Source organism: Gorilla gorilla, chromosome 18 (assembly GCF_029281585.2).
Source record: "Gorilla gorilla gorilla isolate KB3781 chromosome 18, NHGRI_mGorGor1-v2.1_pri, whole genome shotgun sequence".
Lineage (NCBI taxonomy): Eukaryota > Metazoa > Chordata > Mammalia > Primates > Hominidae > Gorilla > Gorilla gorilla.
Window position 1 is genome coordinate 27,617,021 of NC_073242.2, and position 27,145 is coordinate 27,644,165.

General features: G+C 44.9%; 1 protein-coding gene across 21 annotated transcripts in view; it reads left to right on the forward strand.

Moving 5' to 3' along the window:
- The window catches only part of KATNIP (katanin interacting protein), a 232,361-nt gene that overhangs the window by 112,239 nt on the left and 92,977 nt on the right, over positions 1-27,145 (forward strand). For all 21 annotated transcript variants that reach the window (XM_063699554.1, XM_063699555.1, XM_063699556.1 and 18 more), the window contains 2 exons: positions 17,115-17,382; positions 20,782-20,913. In XM_063699554.1, coding sequence (XP_063555624.1) covers positions 17,115-17,382; positions 20,782-20,913 — 400 coding nt within the window. The remainder of the gene's footprint in view (positions 1-17,114; positions 17,383-20,781; positions 20,914-27,145) is intronic.

Genomic DNA, 27,145 nt, shown 5'->3' on the forward strand with positions numbered 1-27,145 from the left:
AACCCGGGAGGTGGAGGTTGCAGTGAGTCGAGATGGCACCACTGCACTCCAGCCTGGGCAACAGAGCGAGACTCCATCTCAAACAGAACAAAACAACAACAACAACAAATCCATCGATGGGAGTAGACGATACATAATAGTTTGTGGAGCTCTGGCTCATATCAGTACTTTTTTTTTTTTTTAAGAGATGGGGTCTCACTACATTGCCCAGGCTATAATGCAGTGGCTATTCACAGGTGCGATTATAGTGCACTACAGCCTCAAACACCTGGCCCCAAGCCATCCCCCTCAAGTAGCTCAGACTACAGGCACACACCACCACATCCAGCTATTGCTCTAGGTCTTTTGCAAGTTCAGTATTTAGGGCCTCAAACACCTTCCCCCATCCCAGATCTAAGCTTCATGATAGCAGACATGTGCTCCGTCTCATTGCCTGCTGTGTCTCTTGTCCCTAGAAAAGTGCCTGGCATAGAGTTGGTCTGCAAATAAATCTTCATTGAGCAAGTGGATTGAATGATTGAATCAATGAGTGAGTGGTATAGCTGTTGATTAGGCACCCTGACCAGCCCACACAAGGGACTTCAGTCATCACATCACTGAGTTATGATTACAGTGAGTGTTTTCCAAACTGTGAATCAGGACACATAATCTAACAAGGAATTTTTGTGTTGCTTGGGGTAGAAGAGTCAGTTTGAGATATGTAGTTTGGATCCTGAAATATTGGGATTTCTGGCACATGTTCTTAATGTGAGAGAATATTTTAAATCACCTGAGTGAGGCAGGTGGGTCAGTCAGGGCATGCAGGGAATGGTGGGGATAGTAGCAGACAATCACAGTGGACTGTCATCGTGTAGAAATATGGGCCTAGTGGTGCCAGGCTTTCTAGGTTTAAGAGAAACCAGGTATCTGGGTTTCTGGGTTTCTGGGTTTCTTTCTTTTCTTTTTTTTTTTTTTTTTTTGAAACAGAGTCTCACTCTGTCGCCCAGGCTGGAGTGCAATGGCACGGTCTCGGCTCACTGCAACCTCCGCCTCCTGGGTTCATGTGATTCTCCTGCCTCAGCCTCCCAAGTAGCTGGGACTACAGGCGCACACCACCATGCCCAGCTAATTTTTGTATTTTTAGTAGAGACGGGGGTTTCACCATGTTGGCCAGGCTGGTCTTGAACTCCTGACCTCAGGTGATCCACCCACCTAGGCCTCCCAAAGTGCTGGGATTACAGGTGTGAGCCACTGCGCCTGGCCTGGGTTCTTTATGTTTGATTTCCCCCAATTATTTCTATGTTGGCAACTAATTTACAGTTTGTTTGTTTTTCAGACAGGGTCTTGCCCTGTCACCTAGGCTGGAGTGCAGTGGCATAATCATAGCTCACTGCAGCCTCGACCTCCTGAGCTCAAGCTTTCCTACTACCTCAGCCTCCCAGGTAGCTGGGATTACAGGCACAAGCCACTGTGCCTGGCTTATATATATATATATATAGTATAAATGGGGTTTCACTATGTTGCCCTGGCTGGTCTTGAACTCCTGAGCTCAAGCAGTCCGCCTGCGTAGGCCTCCGAAAGCATTGGGATTATAGGCATGAGCCACCATGCCCAGCCTAATTCACAATTTCCTGTGGACCAAACAAATAATACCTGCTGGCCAGATGTGGCCTTTAGACTACCAACTTGCAACTTCTGGTTTAGATAATGAAAGCTTTGTCAGTTCCTGATGAGACAGGAGGAAGAGCTCTTTCTCCTTGACAGTGGCTCTTGACCTAGCCCGTCTGTTACCCAGAAACATCAAAGGCCCCCAGGGATGACCAACTGGACAGCTCAGACCAAAAGACAGCTGGCTTATGGCATTAGAAAGGGCCCTGGGCAGGTGGGTCAGACAGCACAGGGCAAGCTGAGCAGGAATAATTTGGTGATGAGCATGAATGATGTGAAATGATGCTGAACAAGCACTAAATGCCCATGAATTACAGGTCCCGAAGTAAGAGATGTAGTGATCCCATCCCTCAGTAGGGTGTTTCTACAAATGAAGGTGCCGGATGAATTGAACTTAATAAAGCATATTTTTCAATCTTAATGAAAATAAAGATTAACTTCTGAATCAATATTAGAATAACTTTAATATCTTGCATTTATAGCCGACTTAGAATTTCTTAGGTATGATGTGAAACAATTTTTACATTATTTTGTATCATTTTATCTAACACCTAATACATGGGTGCCTTCTCATTTAAAAAGATTCAAACAGTTTAGAAGTAAGTTGAGTATAATATGAAAAGCTGTCTATATCTACCCAGCCAAACCATCTCCAGCTTTTACTTTTATTGAGCAAGTATACGTTATTTATTTAGTCATCCATTCATTCATTTACTCATTTATTTATTTATTTTTTTCAGCTTATTTCTGCTTTCATCTTAATTCCTCTCTTAAACTTTTTGGTATCACATTGGTTCTCCCTGACCTCCACCACTGTAACCTGACTTAAGTTAAATGTTTAATTTATTTTTTCTTTTTCTTTTATTCTTCTTCTTCTTTTTTTTTTTTTTTTTTTTTTTGTTTTAGGTAGAGAAGATGTCTCACCATGTTGCCCAGGCTGGTCTCAAACTCCTAGGTTCAAGTAATCCTCCCACTTGGCCTCCCAAAGTGCTAGGATTACAGATGTGACCCACCACACCTGGCCCATTTAATTTTCATACTCTTTTCTAATATATCAATTAGGCTATACATTTTCCTCTGAATATTACTTTGTATTTACTCTGCAAATTTTACCATATAGTACTATGTAATACTTTCATTGTCATTTATTTATTTATTTTGAGACAGAGTATCGCTCTGTCGCCCAGGCTGGAGTGCAGTGCAACAGAGTCTCGCTCGACTCACTGCAACCTCCGTCTCCCAGGCTCAAGTGATTCGCCTGTCTCACCCCGCCAAGTAGCTGGGACTACAGGCATGTGTCACCAGACCCGGCTAATTTTTTTTTTTTTTTTTTTTGTATTTTTTGTAGAGACGGAGATTCACCATGTTGGCCAGGCTGCTCTCGAACTCCTGACCTCAGGTGATCCGCCCGCCTTGGCCTCCTAAAGTGTTGGGATTACAGGCGTGAGCCACTGTACCTGGCCATTTATTTCTAATTGGCTTATTAGTTTAGGGTGTTTTTTTTTCCCCTCCTATATGTTTATTTTTTCATTTAAGACAGGGTCCTGTTCTGTCACCCAGACTGGAATGCAGAGCATGATCATGGGTCACTGCAGCCTCAATCTTCTGGGGTCAAGTGATGCTCCTGCCTCAACATTGCAAGCCGCTGGGACTACAGGCATGCGCCACCATGCCTGGCTAATCTTTTAATTTTTTCATAGAGACAGGGACTTGCTATATTGCCCAGACTGGTCTTGAACTCCTGGCCTTGAGCAATCCTCCCACCTCGCCCTCCCAAAGTGCTGTAATTACAGGCATGAGCCACCACGCCCAGCCTCTCTTCTTTATGTAGGAGAGTTTTCCCAAACGTTCTAAGTAAACAGTTTTTTGTTTATCTAGTTTTGTTTTTTTGCTGTCGTTTTATATTAGTTTCTAATTTGGCCACATTATGATTAAAAATGGCCTAAAATTAAAGATGGTTTAATTTCTGGGTTTTGAAAGTTACTGAGGTTTTTTGTTTGTGGCCTACCAGATTATTTTTATGAATGTTCTATGATATTTCAAAAGAATAATCATTCTCTTTTTGGTACAAAGTTCTCAATATATCTGTTAAATCACACACGATTAGTTGTAATACTTAACTGGGTGATTCTTAAAGTGTGGTCTCAGACTACCTATATTAGCATCACCTGGGCTGCTTATTAAAGCCGTGAATTCTCACACCACACCCATAGGTATAGAACTGGATTTGGAGGAGGCATGGAGTGCTCAGAGCCTGCATTTTTAATAAGCTTCCCTGGAAACTCTCATACTCATTAGCAAACCACCGCTGTAGGGCTTGACTTACTTTTTGTCTCTGTGATCTGGTTGATATCTGTGAACTTGTCAATTTTCCCCTGCATTTGTTTTTGCCTTATATATTTGAAATATCTGTCATTCTTTGCATATAGAGTCAAAATGTTTTTTGAGAGAGTGTACCTTTCATCCATGTGAATATATCTGTCTCAAAATCTTTGTCCCATTGAAAACACTAAGTGGGCCTTTTCAGCAAAAATTTCAGGGCCGTAAAAACTTCCATAGAAGGAGCAGTGTGTGCATGTGCATGTGTAGGTGAGTTCAGCATCAAGATGTGTGACAGGGAGCCCTGAGGCTAGAGTGGGGGGCCGCTTTTAGGGCTGCAGCCTGTCCCCAGCTATATTAAGTAAGGGGCAGCAGAGAGGCTCACCTGTAGGCTGAAGCCAGGGGCGTCTGCACGCTTGTGTCTTTCTTTAGCACTGGAAATTTTTCATTTATTATTACTACTGTTATTTTCATTCTCTTTCATTGTTTCTGCTCTGTTCTCCGGAGGTTGTTTTTTTTTTTTCTTGAGACAGGTCTCACTCTGTCACCCAGGTTGGTATGCAGCAGCGCACCTCCTGGGTTCAAGCAATTCTCCTGCCTCAGCCTCCTGAGTAGCTGGGATTACAGGCATCCACCACCACGCCTGGCTAATTTTTTGTGTTTTTAGTAGAGATGGGGTTTCACCATGTTGGCCATGCTAGTCTCGAACTCCTGACCTCAAACGATCCGCCCACCTCAGCCTCCCAAAGTGCTGGGATTATAGGCATGAGCCACTGTGCCCAGCATGCTTCCCCCTTTACTAATTTCTCTCTCCTGCCACCCTGTGAAGAGGTGCTTTCTGCTATGATTGGAAGTTGTCTGCGGCCTCCCCAGCTGTGGAGAACTTTGAGTCAACTAAACCTCTTTTCTTTATAAATTACCTGGTCTCAGGTATTTCTTCATAGCAGGGTGAGAACAGACTAATATACCATGTCTGTGTTTTTATTTATTTATTTATTTTTTGAGACAGGACACTCTGTCGCCCAGGCTGGAGTGCACTGGTATGATCTCGGCTCCCTGCAACCTCCGCCTCCCAGGTTCAAGCAATTCTTCTGTCTCGGCCTCCCAAGTAGCTGGGACTACAGGCGTGTGCCACCACGCCCGGCTATTTTTTGTGTTTTTAGTAGAGATGGGGTTTCACCATGTTGGCCGGGCTGGTCTTGAACTGCTGGCCTCAGGTGATCCACCCACCTCGGCCTGGCAAAGTGCTGGGATTACAGGTATGAGCCACTGTGCCCAACCCACCATGTATGTTTTAATCTGCAGTTTCCTTTTCCTTTAGTTCTTTATGGATGTGATCTCTCCCCTCTATCTTTCAGGAATTCCTGAAATTTTCTAGTCAGCCAGTGGCATTCCTTAATATTTGGTCTCTATCCTGCTATCCCTATCCAATCTCCTTATGGATTGCTCAGCCAGGGTGATGCTGAGGGGTTTGGCCAGGGGCCCACAAACCAGGAAAGCATTGGGCAGTCTCCCAGGCCCATCTACTTCCTGAGTTCATTTTCTCTTCTATCACTCTCTTCCCTGAGACAAAGATTGTTTTGGTTTTTCTCCAGTGATGCACTTTAGAGGCTGAACTCCAGGGTACTTTATAAATACACTTAGCTTTGAATTAAAATTCATGGAAAGAAAATCAAAGGTTGAATAGGGGCAGTAAGAAGGTGTCAGAAACTAAAAATATTGCCCAGGTATTTAAAGCACATGTATAATTCAAATTTTCCTAGCCTTAGTTCTATCAAAATTGATGTAGGGGAATGAGTTTTTGTTTTGTTTTGTTTTGTTTTTGACACAGTCTCACTCTGTCACCCAGGCTGAAGTATAGTGGTGCAGTCTTGACTCACTACAACTTCTGCCTCCCAGGTTCAAGCGATTCTCCTGCCTCAGCCTCCTGAGTAACTGGGATTACAGGTGTCCACCACCACACCCAGCTAATTTTTGTATTTTTAGTAGAGATGGGGTTTCACCATGTTGGCCAGGCTGGTCTTGAACTCCTGACCTCAAGTGACTTCGGCCTGCCAAAGTGTTGGGATTACAGGTGTGAGCCACCATGCCCAGCCGGTCGGGAATGCGATTTTTAAAATATGCAGAGTTAGGACAGGCACGGTGGTTCACGCCTGTAATCCCAGTACTTTGGGATGCCGAGGTAGGAGGATCACTTGAGGCCTGGAGTTGACCCTAAAGTTAGGGCACAAGCCACTTTATTATGGACATGGACTGGCAAGCCCTAAGTTTGGGTTTTTGGCGCTCATTACTCTGGTAATCTGTTATGGATTACATAAGAGATGTTGCCAGATTGTAGATTCCGTAAGTCTGTCTTGTTCATCACTCCATCCCTAGCACCTAGCAGTCACACCTGCTTATGGGGGACACGTATATTCAACAAAAAATATTTGTTGCCATGTGTGGTGGTTTATGCCTATAATCCCAGTACTTTTGGAGGCCGAGGCAGGAGGATCGCTTGAGCCCAGCAGTTCGAGACCAGCCTGGGCAACATGGCAAGACCCCATCTCTACAAAACATACAAAAATTAGCTGAGCATGATGGTGTACACCTGTAGTCCCAGCTAACCAAAAAGTGGGAGAATCTCTTGAACCCAGGAGGTCGAGGTTGCAGTGAGCCATGATCGTGACACTGCACTCCAGCTTGGGTGACAGAGTGAGACCCTGTTTCAAAAAAAAAAAAAATGTGTTGAATACATGGATGAATGAGAAAAAAGAACAAATTAATCAACTAACTCTTCAGTGCTGGGTAAAAAGCCTTCATGGTCCAGGCAGATTAATAATATGAATGTGTAAAATGCCTCATATAGTACAAGAGAAGTTAGTGGGAATTATCGCAACTAGCAGTATATGCCAGACTCAAGGCATTCAACTCCCAGTTTTACAAAACTGCCAACCAAATGAGAGACATTATTGGGGTTCCAGGGGCAGGGGGTTGGTTGGGGAGGTCTGGCCTTTCTGCCTGCATGTCAGTGACCTCTACCCCCGAGACTGCTGCTAGCTCTTGAGGACTGTCTTAAAGTTTCCACTGTGGCTTCATGGTCTAAGCATCCAAGCTTCTAATAGGCAGATTCAGTAGCATCTGAGATATAAAAGATGCCATGATCAAAATTTTAAATTTTCTGTAAAAACTAGAACCCTATTAAAGCAATCACAAAACACTGATTCTTAGCTGTTAATTTCGTTTTGTCCCCTCAGCAGCCTTTTTTTTTGTGAGCTAATCAGGGCACATTTTCCCATAGCAAAGGTGAGGGCTTGAAGTTCAGCAACTCACCTGGGGACACAGGGTAAACTGAGTCAGGCCCAGAACTTAGACCCAGCTCATTCTCCTTTGTAAGTAGAGTTAGGAGTTTAATGCTTCATCCACTCAAACTTAACACATACATGAACACGTTTAGTGGCCTCAAGGCAGCTTTGTGTCTAAAGCTCTTACGGGCAGGTTTATCAATTTTGTGCAAGTCAGTGGACAATCACTGTGCCCCTGACTTTCATCCCTCTCTAGAGACCAGTTGCTTCCAAGTTGGTACCAGGCAGGGAATAAACATGGTCACATGGTTAAGAGTCTGTACTTTAGAGTCTGATATGGTTTGGCTGTGTCCCCACCCAAATCTCATCTTGAATTGTAACTCCCACAATTCCCACATGTGGTGGGTGGATCCAGGTGGGAGGTGATTGAATTATGGGGTGAGTCTTTTCTGTGCTGTTCTTGTGATAGTGAATGAGTCTCAGGAGATCTGATGGTTTTTAAAATGGGAGTTTCCCTGCCCAAGTTCTCTCTCTTTGCCTACTGCCATCCATGTAAGAGGTGACTTGCTCCTCATTGTCTTCTGCCATGATTGTGAGGCCTCCCCAGCCATGTGGAACTGTAAGTCAAGTAAACCTCTTTTTCTTCCCAGTCGTGGGTGCGTCTTTATCAGCAGCATGAAAACGGACTAATACAGAGTCAGATGGTCATTCCTCCATGCCCTGGCTCTGCCATTACTGGCCATGTGACCTTGAACTTGTACTTAAGTCCTCCAAGCCTGTAAGATGAGGAGACCTACTGCACTGGCGTGTTAGGAGGTTGAAATGAAATAAGGTGGCTGGGTGTGGTGGTTCATGCCTACAATCCCAGCACTTTGGGAGTCTGAGGCGGGAGGATTGCTTGAGCCCAAGAGTTTGAGACCAGCTTGGGCAACAGAGTAAGACCTCATCTCTACAAAAAAACTAAAAATTAGCCAGTTGTGGTGATATGCACCTGTAATCCCAGCTGTTCTGGAGGCTAAGGTGGGAGGATCACTTGAACCCAGGAGGTGGAGGTTGCAGTGAGCCAAGGTGGTGTTACTGCACTCCAGCCTGGGTGACAGAGCAAGACCCTTCCTCAAAAAAGAAAAAGAAAAAGAAATGAGATAAGGTGCATAGATAAGTCAGCTTAGTGCCTGATAATGTAACAGAAGCTTAGCAATTAGTAGCTATTGTTTTTGATGTTACAGTTACTGATACTATTATTGCAAAAACTTCATGTTTGATGGTCGCCTGATGTCACTTTTCCTAGTTCAGCAGAAAGAGGAAGCTCAGGCATAGAAGGCATTAATTCACTGACCATCAAACCCCTGCTGCATTTCAGTCAGTGGTTCTTCTAGAAACTACCTTTAAGTCTTTGTATCAGCGTCCGTCCCTCCACCTTCTCCCTGGATCCCCAGTGAGGAGACCCATTTGTGTGCAGTCCCTGTCATCCGATCTCCACCTGCGGTGTTGGCAGCCTGGCCTCCATGCAGAGGGCTTTCTGTTGAAAGGGCTTGAACTTAACATTTTAAACACTGAACACTGAAATCAAATATAACAAGATTTTGAAGCAAAGCTATAAAGTATGTTTTTTCAGAGAAATTTCTGGATGATGGCTTCAAAGCACCTGGTAGATCCCACAGCATGGTATCTCTTTGAAGTACAGGCAGATTGGCTTTCAAAGCGACCAGCCCAAGGTCCTCATCTTTCCAGATGGAAAGGTTTTGAACGGCTTCCTCCAGGGAATGTTGCTCCTTAGTTTGTCTCCCCTCTGCCCCTAGGACAGATGGTTTAGATCACGTGAGCATTATAAGGGTCTAGGTTCATCCAGTGTGAGCAAATGCATTTGTTTCCTTTGCGAAGAAGCTGCCAGCCACACCGAATCTAGGCTGCTCTTTTATATATATTTTCTTTGGGGAGAGGGAATTTTTTTTTGTTTCATTTTTTAATTTTTTAAAAATAGAGTTGGGGGTCTCACTTTGTTGCCCAGGCTGGTCTCGAATTCCTGGGCTCAAGCAATCTTCCCACCTCTGCTTCCCAAAGTGCCGAGATTACAGGCATGAGCCACTGCGCCTGGCCTGTATATATTTTGCAAATACAATCATGGCATTTAAATTTCCATTAATTTAAAAGAAGAAAAAGAAACCAAATTGAAACAGGAGGAATTATTGAAATTCAAATTTCTTTATCACAGGAAATATTATTTCTTAAAATAGCCATCAGTTTAATACATTAGGAAATAAGAGGTTAGAGTTGCCATTTTTAAAAAACTCTAGTTTCCATTTGAGATGCATTTGGGGTTGACTTTCTGGTGTGGAAAATTAGGCCACCCACATTGCCTGCCCTCTCCTGATTTTTGTTAGCTAAGCTAAGGGCTTAGGTTTATAGCATTGCATTCTGGTCCATCTCCCTAATGTGCATAATTGCCTGGTATTTATTCAAACTTTAAGTGGCTACAGCGCTTACCATTAGACCTTTGATCACAGCTTGTCCATGCCTCTATCTTTATTTTGATTTCCTCTTTCATTGGTCTGGATTTTGTCACCTGGGTGATATTTTCTGAGAAGAGCTCATGAATGCCGTCTGTATTCCCTGGGTTTCTGGCTGTTTGAGATGGATGGTGTGTTACTTTCCAGTCTGGACCTCTTGGCTGGATACTTTATTCTCGAGTTAGACAGATGCTCCTCCGTTGTCTTCCAGCATCGAGTGCTGCTGTTTGTCATTGGCTTTTGGGAACCACACGTGTTCCAGGGATAGAGATGATTTTTCCAGGCAGCTGGCTGTCCAGGGTCCTCCACTCCACCATTCCCCGCCACTCCTCTAGGGAATTTATTTATTTGCAAGAAGGAGGGACAAAATTTAAACATAAATTTAAATGTATCATTTTTTTTTAATTACAAAATTGGATGCCTGCTAATACTAAATAATTTTTTTAAAAACAAAGAAGAAAAGGAAAGTCCTGGAAAGGCTGTCAGAGAGATCATTGTTAATAGTTGGGTGCTGGCCGGGCGTAGTGGCTCACACCTGTAATCCAAGCACTTTGGGAAGCCAAGGCAGGTGGATCACCTGAGGTCAAGAGTTCAAGACCAGCCTAGCCAACATGGGGAAACTCCATCTCTACTAAAAATACAAAAAATTACTCAGGCATGGTGGTGTGTGCTTGTAAGCCCAGCTACTCGGGAGGCTGAGGCAGGACAATCGCTTGAACACAGGAGGCAGAGGTTGCAGTGAGCTGAGATCGCGCCACTGCACTCCAGCCTGGGCGACAGAGCAAGACTCCATCTCAAAAATAAAAATAAAAATAAAAAGTCAGGTGCCTATTTTTCCAGACTTTTTCTATGCATATATGCATACCTACATGTATAGAAATTAACAGTGATTTTAAAAATTGAGTTCATGTTATATGTACATTTTTCAACATGCTTCTTTTTACTTAAATGTATATCTTGATATCTGCCCAAAGAAGTACAAAAGTAGAGCTACCTCATTCTTTGTAAGAGCTGCCTGGGGCTCGGTGAACACCTGCTCTATTAGTTATTTAATCCGTCTCTCATTGATAACCATGTGGACCATTCTCTATTATAAAGGATGCCTCAACGATCTTTGTGTACTTAGGACTAAAGGATACATTCCTGGAAGGGCTAGGTCAGAGGGTATGCATATGATTCATTTCTAGTCAGTTGTGTCTGTCATCTCTGCCTCCAAAATAGATCTCGAGGCCTCCTCCCTGTCCCCACCTCTGCTGCCACCTTCCTCTTTCACCTGCAACTGCAGCAAAGCTGGTAGCCCTGTTTCCATCCTTGTCCCACCTCCTAAAATCCACTTGGTATCCAAGAGCCATAGAGATCTTTTAAAAGCAGAAATCAGGCCAGGCGCAGTGGCTCGCGCCTGTAATCCCAGCACTTTGGATGGCTGAGGCGGGTGGATCACCTGAAGTCAGGAGTTCAAGACCAGCCTGGCCAACATGGTGAAACCCCGTCTCTACTAAAAATACAAAAATCAGCCGGGTGTGGTGGCGGGCGCCTGTGATCCCAGCTACTTGGGAAGCTGAGGCAGGAGAATCGCTTGAACCCGGAAGGCGGAGGTTGCAGTGAGCCGAGATCGTGTCACTGCACTCCAGCCTGGGCAACAAGAGCAAAAATCCATCTCAAAAAAATAAATTAATAAAAAATAAAAGCAGAAATCAGATAACATTGTATCTCTGCCTAGCACCCTTCAGCAGCTTCTCATAGGGCATAGAACAAAATCCACACTCTTCCCTGAGGCCCACAAAGCCCTGTCCCCCGTGACTGCTGCCTCCCTCTAGGGAGCACATACATGCCTTCCAGCCGTTCCTGCCTCCTGGACTTGGTCTCTGCTGTTCCTACCCCCAAGACAGCCTTGTGCCCCAGACACTACCAGGTGGCTCTTCATCACTCAGCCTTCCCTGACCACCATTTATCAGGGCTTGCTCAGCCAGTCGCCCTCTCACATCATCCAGACAAGGGCTTTCTTCACAGTCCTGGCCACCTCTGAAATGCCCCTGTTTATATTTCTTTATGCATTGCCTGCCTGTCTCCTCCCGCCCCACACTGTATGCTCCTATAAGGCCAGAGGTTTGCCATCTTGCTCTGCACTGCTACCTCTGTCCTTAGCACAGCACCTAAGCACGTGAGCATGCATGAAGCCTTAATGAATGGTGGTTGCCATATTGTCTTCCCCATTGGTTGGGCCATGACAGATGCAAGAGAGTCTGTGTTATGCGTGGATAATCTAGAAGGAGCAAGGAGGAGTGGCGGAGTGCAGAAGTCACAGCTATGCCACTTAATCGCTGTGAGAAGTTGGACCAGCATAAAGGCTGGTCACAGTTCCTCAAATTTGGGGGTATCTCCACAATTCAGTCACTCAGAATGTGGGGTTGCAACATAGTGACGGTCATGAAGAGGCCAGAGGAAGTCTCCTCAGCTGACCATGGGTTCAAGGGTCCTAATGCCCCATCCAAATCCTTCCTGAAACTGGCCATGTTTGGTGGCTGCACTCTGCCTTAGACATCAGTTGGGACAATTTGGGGCCCTGGAACTGAGATTTCCTGGACAGTGACAGCAGTCTCCCAGCTAGGAACGTAATCCACAGTGACTGGGCAAGAGTAGGGGCTGCAGAGAGAGGGATGTGCCCATTGTTTTCTCACCCAGCCTTGCCCCCACCCCAGCAGAACAGAACCTAAGTTGACCTTATTTGAGAATTGGGAGCTGGGCCAAGCATAAGAGCCAATAGGCTATCTTGTTTTAACTAAATTCATGTTATCCCAGGGTTTTACTCTACCTATCTGTCTTACAGGGTTTTTCTGAGGATCAAAGGAGAGAAAGGGTTGAAAATGTTTTCTAGAGTACAGAGCATTATTCTACCGTAAAGGATTACTAGTTTTACAGCTGCCAAAATTGCTGTTAAACAGCAGGTCGCCTAGGAACTCATGTTGCCCTGGGAGGAGCAGTGAATCTGTTGCCCCTCCAACTGCCCACCACTGTCAGACTTTGAAGACATAAGCCATGACCTCAGTCTGGTTTGCATGAAGGTTGCATGAACCAGCTCAATACACTCAATTAGGAGACCTGGTGTTATTTTTTTAAACACCAGTGGTGAACCCGCACTTGCTTTAATCGTTTCTCAGCCTTGACATTTTGGCTGGATCGTTCTTTGTTGTGGGGCTGTCCTAGACATTCTGTTATGTTTAGCAGCATCCCTGGTGTCCATGTAATAGATCCCAATAGGACACCTCTCCCCCAGTTGTGATCAAAAATATCTCAAGTCATTGCTGGATGTCCCCTGGAGTTGGGTGGGGGGACAAAATTATTCCCAGTTCAGACCTCTGCTTTAAAGCAATTCTGCAAGGTAGGGATTTGTTCATCTATTTTTATGGATGTCAAGATGCAAGTCAGAGGAGGTAAGTAACTTGCTAAGGGTCCCATCACCAATGTCACCTCCAAGGTACATGAGGGCACTCTGCATCTGCCCACAGCCACCACCCAGTCATCAATGGAATCTATTCAGTCATTCAGCAGATACTGGTCGAGCACCTACTATGTGCCAGCCAGTGTTCTAGTTGCCCAGTAAATATCATTGGTATCTGTGTGTGGTGGCTCATACCTGTAGTTCCAGCTACACAGGAGGCTGAGGTGGGAGGCTCACTCGAGCCCAGGAGGTCGAGGCTGCAGTGAGCTGTGATCACACCACTGCACTGGGCAACAGAGATAATTAATTAATTTTATTAAATGTGTATCACCAGTACTTGGTATCAAGGGATGGAAGGGGGAGAACTCTAAAAAGAGACAGCTGTATTCATTTCCTATTTGCTGCTGTAACAACTTGCTGCAAACTTGGTGGCTTAGTTCTGGAGGTCAAAAATCCAAAATCAGTTTCACTGGTCTAAAATCAAGGCATTTAGCAAACCTGCACGTTGTGCACATGTACCCTAAAACTTAAAGTATAATAATAAAAAATAAAATCAAGGCATTGGCGGGACTGCATTCCTTCTGGAGGCTCGAGAGGAAAGCTCATTTCCTTGTCTTTTTCAGACTGTAGAGGTCACCTACATTCCTTGGCTTGTGGCCATGTCCTCCTGTTTCAAATCCAGCACTATAGCTCACTCATCCCTGACCTCTGCTTCCATTCTTACGTATTCTCTATTTGATGTTGATCTTCCTGCTTCTCTCTCATAAGGACGCCTATGATTACACTGGACTCACCTGGATAATCCAGGCTCCTGTCCTCATCTGGAGATTCTTCACCTGATCATATCTTCAAGGTCCCTTTGCCCTGTAAGGCAGCATCTCCTCAGCTCCCAGGGGCTAGGATATGAACATCTTTGGGGGCTATTTATCCAGCCTACCACAGCCCACCCTCTGTCCCCCAAAGATTCACCTCCATACCACATGCAAAATACATCCATCCCATCCCAAGTTTTCCAAAACTCTCAATCCATTACCGTAACAACTCAAGTCCAGAATATTATCTAAGTCTCATCAGCTCAAAACTCCAAAATCTCATCATCTAAATTGGTTATGGGTAAGACCCTGGGTATGACCTATCTTGGGGCAAAATTTTTCTCATCTGTAGATGAGTGAAACTAGAAAACAAGTTATCTGTTCCCAAATACAATGGTGGATGGGTGTAGGATAACAGTTAATAACATTCCTGTATTAGTCTGTTCTCACACTGCTAATAAAGACATACCTGAGACTGGGTAATTTATGAAGGAAAGAGGTTTAATGGACTCACAGTTCCACGTAGTTGGGGAGGCCTCACAGTCATGGCAGAAGGCAAAGAAGGAGCGAAGTCACAGCTTACATGGTGGCAGGCAAGAGAGCTTGTGCAGGGGAACTCCCCTTTATAAAATCATCAGATCTTGTGAGACTATTCACTACCACAAGAACAGTATGGGGAAACTGCCCCTATGATTCAGTTATCTCCACCTGGCCCTGCCCTTGACACATGGGGATTATTACAGTTCAAGGTGAGATTTGGGTGGGGACACAGTCAAATCATATCAAAATTCCCATTTAAAAGAAGGGTAAATAAAAGGGAAAAAAGAGGAATCACCAAACCCAAGCAATTTTAAAGCCCAACTGGGCAAACTCTGTTAGTTTTCAAGGCCTGGGAATAATTATCTGTGGTTCGGGGCTCTGTTCTCTTGGCCCACAGCTCCATCCTTGGAGTCATTCTTCCTTTTTCAGGAAGAGCAGCCTGTGTTTGTAGATGAGCCATTTCACCAGCCAATTTCCTGCCTGTAGAATTTTGGGGAGTCTGACAACCTTTCGTTTTGTTCTTTCTTTCTCCCATTCAGTCCAAGCTGGCAGTATTTCTCCTGGTATGACATTCTCAAAAGTCATGTGGGACTCCCATGTATGTCTCTAGGATTTGCTCCATTAGACAAGGGACTCCTCTGCAAATCTTTCCTGGAAAATCCCCTCTCTGTCCTGGCTTCTGCTGAGATGTCTAAGGGGATCCGTGAGCCACATGTCTAATCTCCTGAAAGAGCCATCCATACAACTGAATACTTTGCATTTTGCATCTTTCTGAGGTACAAGAAAAAGGTTGTCCAGCCACACCTTTAGTTTTCTCTCCATAGCATACTTTTCTGACAGTGAATCTCCTAATTTTAGAATCTTCTGCAATCTGGATAGGCTAAAAATCATCCAAATTGCCAAGTCCTGGTTCCCTTTTCCTTAACAGTTCTTCCCTCAGTCTGTCTCTTTCCTCTCACATTTTACTTTAAGCAGCAGGAGAAGAACAGACCGAATCTTCAGCACTTTGCTTGGAAATCTCCTGAGTTAAATATCCAAGTTCATGTCTTACATGTTCTGCTTTCCACAACACTGTAGGACACAATTCAGCTAAGATTCTACTGCTACATAACAGGATTCCCTGGGCTCCAGTTTTCAGTTACATGTTCACTTCCTGAGTCCTCACCAGTGGTGCCTGTAACATCTATATTTCTATCATCGGTCTGTATAGGATGATTTCTCTAAGATGGTAAAAGTGTTCTATACACTCAAGGTGTTCCTCACTTCCTCCTGAGCCCTCAGGAGTTCACAGGTTCTAGGGATTAGGACGTGGACATCTTTGGGGAGCCCTTATTCAGCCTACTGCGATAACTATTAGGTTTATTGGTCAATTATCAAAGCTTTATTGATTGCTTCCCATTTTCTTAGAACTACATTGGATACTATATAGGCTACAAGGGGTAGTATAGCTAGGCTGACCAAACATACTGGTTTGCCCAAACAGTCCCATTTATATATATATTTGTGCGTGTGTGTGTGTGTGTGTGTGTGTGTGTGTGTGTGTGTGTATCTCCAGGCTAGAGTGCAGTGGCGATCATAGCTCACTGCAGCCTCAACTTCCCAGGCTCAGGTGATCCTCCCATCTCAACCTCCCGAGTAGCTGGGATGACAGGCATGCATCACCATACTCAGCTAATTTTTGTTTATTTTTTGTAGAGACAGGGTCTCACTATGTTGCCCAGGCTGGTCTTGAACTCCTGTTCTCAACCAGTCCTTTTGCCTCAGCCTCCCAAAGTGATGGGATTACAAACATGAGCCACTGTCCCAGCTCCATTTATACTTTTTGTCCCAGTGTAAATATAGTAGTGCTCGGTTTCTCTCTGAAATGTCTTGGTTTGGGTGATTCATGTCCTGGTCACTCTAAATATAGATCTTAATGCTTAGCCATAAGGAATCTACAATTTCATGTAGACAAAAGAAACATGAAAAGATCTTGAAGCAGTTGTAGTTAAGTGCTAAATAGTATGACATTTAGATGCTGCTCAATACCCTGCAATATGCAGGTCAGCCCCTAACAACTACCTGACAGACATTTTACCATCTGGAATTTTAGGGTCATTTGGAGGCCTTTAGGAGTTCATATTTCAAAGTATGGTCCCTGGACCAGCAGTATCAGGATCACCTTATTAGAAATGTAAATCCTCAGGCCCCATCCCAGACCCACTGAATCAGTGGGTGGGACTCCACAATCTGTTTGAACAAGCCCCAGATTTTAACAAACCATATTGTCTGTTTCTCTCTCCCTCTCCTTCACATGTGCACTCCCCCCCACCCCACCTTCCCCCGGCATCTCCGGGATACAAACACCACAGTTAATATTAACAACATTGCTCTGTCCAGGGAGTTACTCATTTTCCCCTGCCCTTTGTTTTCTCGTCTTCAAAGCAGTGACATCCCAAGGGTTGAGATAATATTGTTAAATGTTAGTTTGGGGAGAATAATTCTTTGGTTCAAATGATCTATTTTCAAATAAGTTTTTCTCAAGGTACCATATTTATCTCTCATCTCTCTTCTGGGCTTTTTGCAGGAGCTGAGAAAAAGCCTGGAACTTAGTGTAAATCTACAAAGGAAACAAAAGGATTGTTCCAGCGATGAGTATGACTCTATCGAGGAAGACATACTCTCTGAGCCTGAGCCAGAGGACCCGGCGCTGGTGGGCCATCCCAGACATGACCGCCCTCCTTCCAGTGGTGACTTGACTCAGAAAGATGTTCACGGGGAACAGGAGACAGAAGGACACTCTCCTCCAGGCCCAGACACCCTCGTGGTGCTGGAATTTAACCCAGCTTCCAAAAGTGAGCTCTGTCTTGTATATCATTTCTTTGCCATTGGTGTCTCTGCATCTGATAGCAGGACTTAAACTTTCAGTGGTCCTTTGAATTCCTCTTTGGGTAGAGTGTCTCACAGGCCAGGGAGGTATATCAGTCAGGTCTCTGTTGATTGCAAGACGCAGAGCTTCCAAAGGCTTCCTCAGGGCCCTGAAATTCCAGATGGTAAATTCCTGGCAGATAGTTGGAGGTGTCTGTTCTGTACACTGTAAGATGTTTTGCAGCATCTACATACCAGTTGGCTAATACAGAGTAGCTTAAGCTAAGGGACTATTTATTAACTTGAGTAACTGAAAGGTTCTGAGATGTAGCAAGACTCATTTTCTCCCCTCTCCCTCTTCGTCTTCTTTTCCCTCTCCGTCTCCATCTCTCTCCCATCTCCCCTCTTCCCTCTCCTTTTCCCTTCTGGCCTCTTCCCTCTGTCTTCTCCCATCTCCCTCTCCCTCTTGCTCTCCTCCTTCTCTGCTTTCCTGTGTCTTGCTTCCATTCTTAGTAGACTGTCCAACATACAAAGGCAGAATTGCCTTTAAATAAGACACTGACTTTGCAACCCCTCAGAAAGTGAATTTTTCTTTCCCAAAAGGCCCAGCAAAAGTCCCAGACTTGGTTCTCCAACCCACACGGGGTCACATGCTGTCTTGGATTGGATCACCGTGGCTCTGATGGGCCAGGTCCAGCCAATAGGACTAAGGGGTGTGGTTATCACCACCCAGCCACACAATAGTGTGGTAAAGCTCTCATCTCCAAAAGAAACTCAAGCTGAACCTGAAGGAGGGAGGATGCTGGCACGCAGAGACAGCAGTGTCCAATGGAGGAGGTTTGTCAAGAAAGATCTTGGAAAGTAGAAGGAGCAAAACGATTGGTGAGGGGCAGGGAGGAGAGAGAAGGACTTGATGGGGAGAGGCCTACTTGCAACAGTCTTCATCCTCTGTTCCTAAGCTTTGACTCGGGCTGGCCTGGCCTCTGCCTGCACCTCTGTATCCTATTCATGTGCACCGTCAAAGCTGGGTGTGCCAAGAGAAGACAAACTTTTCTGAACCATGATGAACCTAAGGAAAGAGAAATGAGGGAATGTTTGGAATCAGACGGTATGTCAGTTTGCGAGGGTTGTCATGACAAAGTACCACAGACTGGGTGGCTTAAACAGGAGGAATTTACTGTCTCATAGTTCTGGAGACTGGAAGCCTGAGATCAAGAGTCAGTTTCTTCTGAGGCCTTTTCCTTCTTTGTGGCTTGTAGACAGCCATCTTCTCCCTGTGTCTTCATGTGGTCTTCCCTCTGTGTGTGTCTGTGTCCTAATCTCCTCTTCTTAGGAGAAGTTATATTGGATTAGGGCCCACCTATATGACCTTGTTTTTACTTAATTACCTCTTTAAAGACCTTGTGCCCAAATACAGTCAGGGGTACTGGCGGCTAGGATTTCAATGTATGAGTTTGGAGGGGGCCAGGCACAGTGGCTCATGTCTGTAATCCCAACAGTTTCGGCAGCCAAGGCGGGAGGATCACTTGAGTTCCAGATCAGCCTGGGAAACATGGCAAGACCCCATCTCTACAAAAAAATGTTTTAAAAAATTAGCCGGACGTAGTAGTGTATACCTTTAGTCCTAGCCACTTGGGAGGCTGAGGCAGGAGGATCACTTAAGTCTGAAAAGTTGAAGCTGCAGTGAGCCATGATCGTGCCACTGCACTGCAGCCTGGGTGACAGAATGAGACCCTCTCAAAAAAAAAAAAAAAAAGTTTGAAGGGGACACAGTTCAGCTCTGGAAAATCCACACCCAATAACTGACATCTCCAGAGAAGACATTTGTCCATCAGACATGCTCTCACCATGTTTGTTCTCACCCCAGACACTTGCTTGAGCTGTTCCCTCTGCCCAGATGACCACAGTCCCTTTCCTCTCCACTCAGAACCCTGAAACCTGGCTCTCTGCTTTTCCCTCCAGACCACACTCAGAAGTTGCTTATTCCACAAAGCCTTCTTCACACTCCCACCACATCCACTTGGGCCAGCCCTCCCCCGTGCTCCCGTAGCATCATCATGGCGCTGGGTTCACTGGCCCCAGTTGTCTTTCTCTCCACCCACCACACCTCCCCACCCACCAGCCTGTGGGCACGGGCTGGCTCTTACCCTCCACTTCCCCAGCATGCAGCACAAGCCCAGCACATTGCAGCCCCTCAGGGAACCTTTGTCAAATAAACAAAGGTGTTAGGCGCACCTGCGGGAGCAGCAAGTGGTCAGGGCAGTGTTAATAATGGTCCCACGTGGGACCCACTGGGCCTGCAGACGGCATGGCTGCAGGGGAGATGGGGAGGGAGGGGACAGGGCTCTAAAGAGGTGACTGAGTCTCCACCCTGGAAAAGCAGGGGACCTGACAGTCATTCCTGGGTGTGAAGGACCAGGCCACAGAACAGCTGATGCCAGCACAGTTCGAGTGATTTTGGGGCATAAAGTGAAAAGAGAGAATTTGAATTTCTTGACATTTTGCATGTTTTGTTTTGTTGGTTTTTTCTGAGATAAGGTCTTGCCCTGTCACCCAGGCTGAAGTGCAGTGGCACGATCATAACTCACTGCAGCCTCAGATTCCTGGGAGGGATCCTCCTGCCACACAGCCTCCAGAGTAGCTGGGACTACAAGCACGTGCCAACACATCTGGCTTTTTTTGCGGGGGGAGGGTGGGGCGGGGAACGAAGTCTTGCTCTGCCCCCCAGGCTGGAGTCAGTGGCACAATCTCAGCTCACTGCAACCTCCATCTTCTGGGTTCTAGCAATTCTCATGCCTCAGCCTCCCAAGTAGCTGGGATTACAGGCGCTTGCCACTGTGCACAGCTAATTTTTGTATTTTTGGTAGAGACAGAGTTTCACCATGTTGGCCAGGCTGGTCTCAAACTCCTGACTTCAGGTGATCCACCCGTCTTGGCCTCCTAAAGTGCTGGGATTACAGGCGTGAGCCACTGTACCCAGCCTATTTTGTTCATTTTTTGCTAGAGACAGGGTCTCACTATGTTACCTAGGCTGGTCTTTATCTCCTGGGCTCAAGCAGTTCCCCCACCACAGCCTCCCAAAGCACTGGGATTACAGGTGTGAGCCACCGCCTGGCTGCCTAGCCAGGAAACATTAAAATTTGAAAACCTGTGCATGTCCTAGAATCTTTTATGTACTTACCAAAATGTGGTGCTGGGCACACCATGACTCTCAGCAAACTTGTTTCGTCACCTGCATTATTCACATCTCTAATCCCAAACTGCACAAAGTAGTTCCGTAGACATTTGTTGAATGAGTAAGTGAATGAATAATGAACAAATGCCTGAACAGAATGCCCAACTTGCTTGCGCTCAGTGTCTTACATGAAACAATTGTTTTCCTACAGGTCATAAAAGGGAAAGGAATTTGTCTGCAAAGCGGAAGGACAATGCTGAGGTTTTCGTTCCCACCAAACCTGAGCCAAACCTGACTCCCCAGGCTCCTGCTGTATTCCCAGACCAGGAGAGGATGTGCTCCAGTAAGAGTTCTGGGGGGCCCTGAGCAGGGGAGCAGGGCTGCGACTGGGTCACTCTCTGGGGTGCCATGATGGGAGGCCGCACTTCATTACCCTCCTTGCAGAGGGCTAGCTGCCCTTTAGCAAATGTATTAGTCAGGGGTCTGCAGAGGAACAGAATGAAAAGGATATGGAGGGAGAGTGAGAGAGAGAGCTTAGGATAAGGAATTGGCTCATGCAGTTGTGGAGGAGCGAGTGCGCTGTGCAGGAAGAGCCTATGTCAGAGGTGAAGTCCAAGGCAGTTGACTGGAGAAGTCACCCTCACTTGGGGGAGGGCTGGTCTTTTTGTTTGATTCAAGCCGTCACCTGATTGGCCGAGGCCCACTCACATGGTGGAGGGCAATCTGCCTTACTCTCCTGATGAATATGTTAATGTCATCCAAAAATGCTCCTTCAGAAACACTCAGAATAATATTTGACCAGATATCTGGGTTTCCTGTGGCCCAGTCAAGCCAACGCATTAAAGTAACCATGAGAGTGACTTTCTGATTCCACCACCAAGGTGTGGTTATCATTGAAAATTTCTTTTATTTTTGTTTTACTCTTAAATGAACTTGCTTACTTCAGATGAGTAATAATATGTGCAAATGGTACACAATTCTGAAAGTACAAAAGAGTTGATGGTGAAAAGACCAGCTTTGTCTATGTTCTAATGACATGAGAGGTTACATTTCTTCACTACTTAGGATGACCCAGCCACTATCGTAAGCTTTTACTTCTACCATCTCATATAATCCTTATAACTAGACTTTAAGGTAGGTTCTGCAATTGTCCCCATTTCACAGACGAGGAACTGAGGCACACAGCGTGCAAGTCACAGCTGAGGCTTTGTAGCAGGGGCTGCCATGTTGGTGTACATTTCAACAAGATTCCTCTGGCTGCCACGTGGAGCCTGGCCTATAGGGAGCTGGGGAGGATGCGAGGTGACCAAGGAAGAGACCAGGTGGTTCAAGATGTAGAGGGTGGGGGCTCAGTCTCGATGTTACCAGGGGATGGATCCAGACAGTAATTGGGCTTGCTAAGGAGCCAGTTGTAGGTATGAGATTAGTTGTGACTTTCTATCCTAAATAACCTAGGGTAAGAACCTGGGCGTTGGGGAGCCTACAGTGATGGGGGGCCATGGCTTATCATGTGGCTGGGTGCCATGGTTTGAATATTTGCCACCTCCAAGACTCATGTTGAAATTTAATCCCCAATGTGGCAATACTGAGAGGTGGGCACTTTAAGACGTGAAGAGGTCATGAAGGCTTGTCCAGTGGATTAATGCATTCATGGGTTAGTGGATTAAAGGGTTATCATGGGAGTGGGACTGGTGGCTTTATAGGAAGAAGAAGAGAGACCTGAGCTAGCACACTCATCCCCTCACCATGCACTGCCTCGAGACTCTGCAGAGTCCCCACTAGCAAGAAGGCCCTCGTCAGATGCGGCACCCTTGACCTTGGACTTCTCAGCTTCTATAACTATAAGAAATAAATTCCTTTCCTTTTGATATTACCTAGTTTCAGTTATTCTGTTATAAGCAACAGAAAACAGATTAAGGCACTGGGGTAGGATTTGAGTCTGTGTCACTAGCAAAGGAGACTGAGGCAACCCAGGTCCCAGAGTTGGGATCTGTGCATGCACAAGCCATGCAGTGCCAAGACCCCTGTCCTAAGTCTCTGATCTGCATCCTGCTTCAGCTTGTAGTGACCAGGAAGAACTGTGGCTAACTGGAGCCTGCATCCCAGTGGGGCCTTCAAAGTACCACAATCAGAGTGGCTTAAACAATGGAAATGTATCATCTCACAGTTCTCGAGGCTGGAAGTCTAAATTCAAGGTGTTGGAGGAGCCAGACTCCAGTGGGGCAGAGCTAGCCCCAAACTGGTTCCTGGGGACTTTTTGGTGGGACCCAGAGCCTGGAAAGAGGCCTGCCTGGGGCCCGAGGAAGGTAGGAATGGGAGGCAACCCCTGTCGGCATGTCAAGGTTCCTGCAGCCAATAGCGTCACAGAGTTGTCACATTGTTAACTAGATAATGGAGAAATGATCTGTAGGAGAAAAGAGCCAAATAGAACATGAAAGATGTCAGAAAAGTCTGGCGAAATTTTGGTTCTGTCAGCTTTGGTGAGATGGGGGCTGGGAAAGGGAGAGAGAGGAGAAGGAGGTATGGGGCGAGGTAAAGGCCTGAGTCTGCTTTTGGAGCTCCCTCAGCAGGTGCGGAGTAGGGGTGGCAGTCCCAGGTGCCATTGTTCCTTCTGCATCTCCTAGATTGGCCTCACCGACTGCTGTTCAGGTTGACAAGCCTCCAGTCTATCCTGCTGGTACTGTCTTCACTATCTGAACCAATCTAAATGGCTTTTCAGAAGTTCCTCCAAAACAAGTTGGTAAAAAAGTATGCCACTGCACGAACCCCCCTAGAACCCCTAGTAGGGCAGGAGTGGCACAGTGGTGGTCGTGTACCTTTCCCAGCATCCTACTGAGCTAACTGGGACTTCCCTCCTTTGTATATGTGCCAAGATTGCTATTTTTTCCATATTCAAGTAACAAAATTAAGGGTCAGTACTTACAAAGCACTGAACTAGCTCCCAAGCTGTGTGTAGGACTACATATGTAATCTTGCATTTAATCATCCACACAGCCCCGTGCAATAGGTACTGCTATTATCAATATTATTGTGCAGAGGAGATGGAGGCACAGAGAGGTTAAGGAATCTGTCCAAGATCACACAGCCTGTAAGTGATGAAGCCAGTATTTGAGAACCTGGGCTGCAGAATCTCTGCTCTTAATTACTCCACTATAAGCCCCTCTTGTGCCAACTAAACTATTATTTGCTTAATTACCCACATTAATTACCACTTAATTAATACCCACGTCAGCCTAGTCCTAAGCAGTAACATGCCTGAAAATCAGAGGTTTGAGTCACTTGTTATACTTTTTTCTCATGCTCATCGATATAAATATATTAGTATTTTAAAAGTTGAACCATGTATCAACTAAAATCATCTGGCATAGTGCATTAGCTTGCTAGGGCAGCCATAACGAAGTACCACAATCAGAGTGGCTTAAGCAATGGAAACGTATCATCTCACAGTTCTCAAGGCTCCAAGTCTAAATTCAAGGTGTTGGCAAGGGCCATTTTCTGAAGGCACTGGGGGGTAGTCCATTCCAGGCCTCTCTCCTAACTTCTGACAGTTCCTTGGCTTGTGGCAACATAACTCCAATCTGTACATGGTATTCTCCATGTATGTCTCTGTCTCTGTGTCCAAATGTGCCATTTTTATAAAGACAGATGAATGCCCAGCCTAATGACTTCATCTCAACTTGATCATCTGCAAACACCCTATTTCCAAATAAGGTCACAGTCACAGGTACTAGGGGTTAGGGCCTCAATGACCTTTTTAGGGGACACAATTCAACCCATAATATATGCTTTCATGTCTAGCACTTTGAGAAATAGAGCTGAATTAATTTATGATCTGCCTTTTTCCAAAAAGTTCAGACATGGACTAACAAAGTTTTATATACAGTGGGTAGTGCAAGACTTTGAAAAGTATTTGAGGAGGCCAGGTGCAGTGGGTCATGCCTGTAATCCCAGCACTTTGGGAGGCCAAGGTGGGTGGATCGCTTGACCCCAGGAGTTCAAGACCAGCCTGGGCAGCATGGCAAAACCCCATCTCTACTAAAACACACACAAAAAATTACCTGGACATGGTGGCACACACCTGTAATCCCAGCTACTCGGGAAGCTGAGGCAGGAGAATTGCTTGAACCTGAGGGGCAGAGGTTGCAGTGAGCTGAGATTGGACCACTGTACTCCAGCCTGGGCAACAGATCGAGACTCTGTCCAAAAATAAATAAATAAAAAATTTAAGAAAATGAAACTGGAGAGAAAACAAGAGTAGAAAAATAAGATGAAACCAGGGGGTGAACAAATGAATGCCTAAAGTAGTCACAGTTGTAACACTGAGCTTCCTGGCCACCATGGCAAAGAAGCATGCGTTCATATAAAAAATGCATGTCACTGGGTCCATTTAATAAAGATCAAATTACCAGCTATTCCTGGTATTTAGTTCTTAGGGTAGTTTGTTCCATCAGTACTCCTAAAGAGGACACTATTTGAGGTAGTGGAATTCTTATTTTGAACAGGTTTGGAGCTCAGCCTTTGCTTATTCAATATACTTGGCTCTAACATAAGTCAAATTTGAAGAAAGAGTTCTATGGCTAAGAGGAAAGCTGAAAAGCCTGGCATTGTCACTGCTCTCACACTGAAATGGGATTATGGTAGAGCCACATCTCACCTAGATATTAGGCTGTAAAGGAAGTAAAAAGTGCAGGAGACCAGAGTTACCGTTAGAAATCCCTCAAATTGATGATTACGTGCAGCATGTATTGGTTTATACAGATGACCTCATACAGATACATGAACTCTCAGTAAGCCCAAGACAGTCTGTCTCTCCTCCAGTGTGGGAAAAATCACAGCTTCTTGGCTGAGCCCCAGAAGAAGCAGCTGGCCTTGTTTAGGGTCAGGGTTGTAGGGGAAATGTGTGTTTTTAGACACTGGCATCATGCTCAGAACACTGGGATGTTCACACCACCAGAGGCACAAGGAACCTGAAACTTCCTAAAAGTGCAGCAGAATCACAAACCAACTCACTCTCCTCAAGGCAACATCTGGAGGGTGGGCTGCTTATATGCTTTACTCTGTATCTGGGGCGGGGGAGGGATGTCTTTTTTGGTACATACAGAATTTGACTTTTTATATCTTCTAAGGGAATTGAACCTTCTATCATTATGTGTTGTTTCTCACTCTAGTAATGCTTTTTGCCTTAAAGTCTCCTTTGTCTGATATAAAGCTACTCCGGCTTTCTTTTGGTTAGTATTTGTATGGTGTACTGTTTTTTATCCTTTCACTTTCAAACTTTCTGTATCTTTATGTTAAGGTTTGTCTGTTATAAGCAGCACGTAATTGGTTTTTAGTTTTATCCTCTAACAATCTATGCGTTTTAATGGGAGCATTCAGTCCATTTATGTTTAATGTAATTGCTGATATATGTGAGTTTACATCTACTGTCTTATTGTTTGCTTTTTATTTGTTTTTCCTGTTTTATGTTTCTCTTTCTTGCCTTCCTTTGAACTGATTGCTTTGTATTATTTCTCTTTTTTCCTCTCTATTAGCTTGTTAGTTATACATTCTTTTTTTATTATTATTCTAGTCATTACCAGAGATTACAACATGCATTCTTGACTTACTAGGGTTTACTTTAAATTAGCAAGTTTACCACTTCTCATTTATTGGAAGTATCTTACAAACTCTAACTCTATTTTTTCCTTTCCCAACTTAAATACTATTGTATGCATTTTAACTCTCTCTAGCTTTTAAACACCACTAGACATTATTCCTAGTGATTATTACTACTGATTATTATTATTAGTAGACATTATTACTACTGATTATTATTTTATATAATCAGCAGTTATTTGGATTCGCCCACATTGTTAACCTTTCTGTGCCCTTCACTCCTGGCTACTTCTGGGTCACCCTCACTCCCAGACTGTAGCCTCTGAGCCTGTTGCCAGCTCTGCTCAGCTTCCCAGCCTTGTGGCAGCTCTCATCAGAATCAGTAGCACCTTAAGAGGAAAGGCCTCCAAGATGTTGGGTCTACATCTCTGAGTTTCTTTCTCCAGTCTACTATATCCCTGTAATTCTTCACAGCCCTGTTCATTCTCCATGCCTTCAAACCATTTCTTTTTTTTTTCAAATAGATTTTTTAAATATTTAAAAATATTTTCTAGGTTTCCTAGTTGTGTTCCAGCAAGAGGTTGTTCTGAATTAGATAGTCTGCTATTCCAGAAGTGTAACCTTTTGCTTGTACCCCGTAAAGAGTTATTTCTCCCCTTGCCCCTTTTTCTTAGACTAAGCCCATAAAATTGAATTTGTGTCAATTAAATGTGTGTGTGATGCAACTCCAAGAGAGCTTCATTCCTTTCTATCACTGCAACTGTCCCTAGTTCTAATGAAAGGGCCTCATGTCCTGTATTGCTCCAGCCTCAATCCGTAAGCCTTCCAGAAAAGCTAATATAATCTCCTTCTAGAAACCTGTTGTCTTCTTGAGGGTGAAAGAACATTAGTTTTTAATGCAGAAAGTTTACTGTCCAAGTTATCAGAGTGCTCTAGGGAAGTGATATATCTGAACCGCTTTTCCCAGACAAGCTGCCAAC